This window comes from Megalops cyprinoides, chromosome 2 (genome assembly GCF_013368585.1).
Source record: "Megalops cyprinoides isolate fMegCyp1 chromosome 2, fMegCyp1.pri, whole genome shotgun sequence".
Lineage (NCBI taxonomy): Eukaryota > Metazoa > Chordata > Actinopteri > Elopiformes > Megalopidae > Megalops > Megalops cyprinoides.
The window spans coordinates 68,909,645-68,914,644 of record NC_050584.1 but is presented as its reverse complement, the minus strand read 5'-3'; the positions used below and the strand labels follow the sequence as shown (position 1 = coordinate 68,914,644).

The window sequence follows — 5,000 nt, the reverse complement described above, 5'->3', positions numbered from 1 at the left end:
AAACTAATCCCCAGGCACATTATCAGATTTCCAGCTTCCATGGCAGATCTGAACCGGACAAGAGGGATGTTAACATATTCAATAGTTGGTGCTGTTTCGCCAAATATCTGAGGTCAAATCAACAGGCATCACACTTGCAATACTGTGCTATACTGGCACATTTAAAGTTACATGACAGAAAAAAGGGTGTAACACTAAAAAACATTCAGATTCGTTTTTAGAGGAGAGTTGGTCACCCTTGCCTCTTCTGAGAAGCCACCACTGGTTTATATGCACACAAATTCACACACACACACAAGCACAAACACAGAACAGGAGTCAGACTGAATGTGCAAACACGCACATTCACATAGACATAAATCAACAAGTACATACAACATGAAATCCAAACATGCTTCCTTCAACTGAAAATGAGTACAGAACCAGTACATTTCAAAACCAATTCCTCTAAAAATGCACAGTGTTTAATATCTGTTGGGTATAGCGGTCTACATGAGTATTGTGGCAGAATATCCTTATTCATGTGAATGTATGCAAAGTAAATCATTTTATGGATAAAGTGTGTGTAAGGTATGAACAAAGTATGTGAATAAGCTGTGTGTAGGGTATGTGTGTGAGATTCTTGCACAGGGTCTGTGTATGTGTGCATTCATGCCTGAGGTGTGTATAGAATATATACAGAGGGTGTGTGAGTGAAGTGTGTAGGGTTTGCATAACGTCTGTGAGGAATGAGTGTTGGATGAGTGTAGCATTAAAGCTCAAGTACATTGGGTGAGTGTAGGGTAAGATCAGGGTGTGTGTAGGGTGTGTGTACGGTGTGTGTAGGGTGTGTGTATGATGTGTGTAGGGTGTGTGTAGGATGTGAGTAAGCGATGTGTACAGTGTGTGTAGGGTGTGTGCACGGTGTGTGTAGGGTGTGTGTACAGTGTGTGTGGGGTGTGTGTACGGTGTGTGTGGGTTGTGTGTAGGGTGTGTGTAGGGTGTTTGTACGGTGTGTGTGGGGTGTGTGTGGGGTGTGTGTAGAATGTGAGTAAGCAGTGTGTGTGGGGTGTGTGTAGGGTGTGTGTAGGGTGTGTGTACGGTGTGTGTGGGGTGTGTGTACAGTGTGCGTACGGTGTGTGGGGTGTGTGTAGGGTGTGTGTACAGTGTGTGTAGGGTGTGTGTACGGTGTGTGTGGGGTGTGTGTACAGTGTGTGTAGGGTGTGAGTAAGCAGTGTGTAGTTACTGAGTGCAGTAAAGGTAAGACTTACGGGCCTCTCTGGGGACAGGGGTGCCAGAGCCAGTGGATTTGGGGTGGCGGGAACCCCTGGGAGGTGCAGAGCAGGGCCTGTCGGCTGCCTCGGGGGTACGTCCCTGGGTCCCGCACCGACACCGCCTTCTCCCCAATCTGGGGCTTCACTGGGGGGGGGGCAAACAAGCAGGACCTCAGTGATGCCTGCAGCACTGAACACTAAACTCCATTCCCCTAGCACTGAACAGTGTGGGGGAGGCTGGGTTTAGTGTGGAGGTTTGGGGTTAGGCTGGGCTCGGTGTGGGGGTTTTTGGGGAGGCTGGGCTCGGAGTGGGGGTTTTTGGGGAGTCTTGGCTCGGTGTGGGGGTTTGGGGTTAGGCTGGGTTTAGTGTGGGAGTTTGGGGTTAGGCTGGGCTCGTTGTGGGGGGTTTGGGGTTAGGCTGGGTTCAGTGTGGGGGTTTTTGGGGAGGCTGGGCTCGGAGTGGGGGTTTTTGGGGAGTCTTGGCTCGGTGTGGGGGTTTGGGGTTAGGCTGGGTTTAGTGTGGGGGTTTGGGGTTAGGCTGGGCTCGGTGTGGGGGGTTTGGGGTTAGGCTGGGCTCGGAGTGGGGGTTTTTGGGGAGTCTTGGCTCGGTGTGGGGGTTTGGGATTAGGCTGGGCTCGGTGTGGGGGTTTTTGGGGAGGCTGGGCTCGGAGTGGGGGTTTTTGGGGAGTCTTGGCTCGGTGTGGGGGTTTGGGGTTAGGCTGGGTTTAGTGTGGGGGTTTGGGGTTAGGCTGGGCTCGTTGTGGGGGGTTTGGGGTTAGGCTGGGCTCGGAGTGGGGGTTTTTGGGGAGTCTTGGCTCGGTGTGGGAGTTTGGGGTTAGGCTGGGCTCGTTGTTGGGGGTTTGGGGTTAGGCTGGGTTCAGTGTGGGGGTTTTTGGGGAGGCTGGGCTCGGAGTGGGGGTTTTTGGGGAGTCTTGGCTCGGTGTGGGGGTTTGGGGTTAGGCTGGGCTCGGTGTGGGGGTTTTTGGGGAGGCTGTCTGAGACTCACCGTTCACCACCAGCGACAGGGTGAGGTTCCTGTAGAGGCCGTGCTCCTGGATTCCCACCAGAATGGTGTAGAGTCCTGCATCCTCCTCCGCCACGTCCCGGATAACCAGAGCATGGCCGTCGACATGGTAACGGGAGCATCTCTCCGCAGCGACCATCCCATCCTTCAGCCTGACACAGTGAACGGCCACAGAACATTACAGTCACGCTGTACAGCTCACTGTGCTCACTGTGTGTGTGCTCACTCTGTACTCACTGTGTGCTGACTGTGTGTCTCATTGTGTGCTGACTGTGTGTCTCACTGTGTCTCACTGTGTCTCTCTGTGTGTCTCTCTCTCTGTGTCTCTCTCTGTGTCTCACTGTGTGTCTCTCTGTGTGTCTCACTGTGTCTCACTGTGTCTCTCTGTGTGTCTCACTGTGTCTCTCTGTGTCTCTCTGTGTGTCTCTCTGTGTCTCTCTGTGTGTCTCTCTGTGTCTCTCTGTGTCTCACTGTGTGTCTCACTGTGTCTCACTGTGTGTCTCACTGTGTGTCTCTCTGTGTCTCACTGTGTGTCTCTGTGTGTCTCTGTGTGTCTCACTGTGTCTCACTGTGTGTCTCTGTGTCTCTCTGTGTGTCTCTGTGTGTCTCTCTATGTCTCACTGTGTGTCTCACTGTGTCTCTCTCTGTGTCTCACTGTGTGTCTCTCTGTGTCTCACTGTGTGTCTCTGTGTGTCTCACTGTGTCTCACTGTGTGTCTCTATGTCTCTCTCTGTGTCTCTCTGTGTCTCACTGTGTCTCACTGTGTGTCTCTGTGTCTCTCTGTGTGTTTCTCTGTGTCTCTCTGTGTCTCACTGTGTGTCTCACTGTGTCTCACTGTGTGTCTCTCTATGTCTCTCTGTGTGTCTCTCTGTGTCTCTCTGTGTCTCACTGTGTGTCTCTCTGTGTCTCACTGTGTGTCTCTGTGTGTCTCACTGTGTCTCACTGTGTGTCTCTATGTCTCTCTCTGTGTCTCTCTGTGTCTCACTGTGTCTCACTGTGTGTCTCTGTGTCTCTCTATGTCTCTCTGTGTGTCTCTCTGTGTCTCTCTGTGTGTCTCTCTGTGTGTCTCACTGTGTCTCACTGTGTCTCACTGTGTCTCTCTGTGTGTCTCACTGTGTCTCTCTGTGTCTCACTGTGTGTCTCTCTGTGTCTCACTGTGTGTCTCTGTGTGTCTCTCTGTGTCTCACTGTGTCTCACTGTGTGTCTCACTGTGTCAAACTGTGTGTCTCTGTGTGTCTCTCTGTGTCTCACTGAGTCTCTCTGTGTCTCTCTGTGTGTCTCACTGTGTCTCTCTGTGTCTCTCTGTGTGTCTCACTGTGTCTCTGTGTGTCTCACTGTGTCTCTCTGTGTGTCTCACTGTGTCTCACTGTGTGTCTCACTGTGTCTCTCTGTGTGTCTCTCTGTGTCAAACTGTGTGTCTCTGTGTGTCTCACTGTGTCTCTCTCTGTGTCTCACTGTGTGTCTCTCTGTGTCTCTCTGTGTCTCTCTGTGTGCCTCTGTGTGTCTCACTGTGTCTCTCTGTGTCTCTCTCTGTGTCTCACTGTGTCTCTCTGTGTGTCTCACTGTGTGTCTCTCTGTGTGCTGACTGTGTGTCTCTCTCTGTCTCTCTCTGTGTCCCTCTCTGTGTCTCTCTGTGTGTCTCACTGTGTGTCTCACTGTGTGTCTCACTGTGTGTCTCTCTGTGTGCTCACTGTGTGTCTCTGTGTGCTGACTGTGTGCTCACTGTGTGCACTCACTGCATACTTTCTGTATACACCGTGACAGATTGCAGCATAGATTAGCCTCCATATTCTCTGTAGAGAATTTCCCATCATGCTCTGTGTGAGTAGCTTGCAGAGAGAGGTGTGATGCGGGGCGCCTACCAGATGACCTCCGGAGGGGGGAAGGCACGCAGTTTGGGGGACAGGCGGTAGGATTTCTGTCCAGCGAGTGCGTTCACCACTGGGCCGTGTCTGTGTTTCAGCCGGATGAAGGGGCGGTCTGAGGGGACGGGGGGGGGCAGAGAGACACAGTTCAGACTGGCCAATCTGCCATAGTGCTCAACAGCCTCACCTCAGCCCAGCAATGGACTGACCTGAGAAGCTTTTTACACTGAAAAACTGTCCATGCACCTGCACTGTGATTACACTGCTCTTCCTACTCAAACACAGTGGCAGGTGTGGCTGGAACCCTCACTGTAGAGAGTGATGGAGGTGGGTGTGGCCGTGATGGAGGTGGGTGTGGCCGTGATGGAGGTGGGTATGGTTAGGTCGGTCGCCACAGAGCGCGAGGGGGGTGGGTTTCGCCTGGACACTCACCGTAGACCGTGACGGAGGTGTTGGTCTCGCGGAGAACAGGGCCGCTCCTGACTCGACAGACGTAGACGCCTCGGTCAGCCCTGCTCAGCTCTGTGATGGACAGAACGCTCAGGAACATGATGCTGGAGGTGCCCTTCACGATTCGCCGACTGATGGAGGCGGAGTCATTCACCTGAATGAAACAAAGGAAAGACTGCATCAGGCCGGTGAGGAAGCAGACGTCTGCAGGCATTATTCTGTGGTTATGCATCAGTCATTCACGTATGTGCCATACACAGGTAGACTCACCTGGCCAGGGTAGCTCCAGGTGATGGACACCCTGGAGTTCCACTCGGCTGTGACGGTGCAGGTGAGGGCCAGCCTCTCCCCCCGGAGTGAGCGAACGGGACGTGTGCTGTTCAGGTACACATCCAGGATCTTATTCAC

The 5,000-nt window shown here is 52.8% G+C and overlaps 1 protein-coding gene across 3 annotated transcripts in view; it reads right to left on the bottom strand.

Moving 5' to 3' along the window:
- Positions 1–5,000, bottom strand: part of flt1 (fms related receptor tyrosine kinase 1) — a 53,440-nt gene that overhangs the window by 32,037 nt on the left and 16,403 nt on the right. For all 3 annotated transcript variants that reach the window (XM_036520986.1, XM_036520987.1, XM_036520988.1), the window contains exons 6-10: positions 4,863–4,999; positions 4,575–4,746; positions 4,140–4,257; positions 2,260–2,429; positions 1,251–1,398 (exon numbers count right to left, since the gene is read on the bottom strand). In XM_036520986.1, coding sequence (XP_036376879.1) covers positions 1,251–1,398; positions 2,260–2,429; positions 4,140–4,257; positions 4,575–4,746; positions 4,863–4,999 — 745 coding nt within the window. The remainder of the gene's footprint in view (positions 1–1,250; positions 1,399–2,259; positions 2,430–4,139; positions 4,258–4,574; positions 4,747–4,862; position 5,000) is intronic.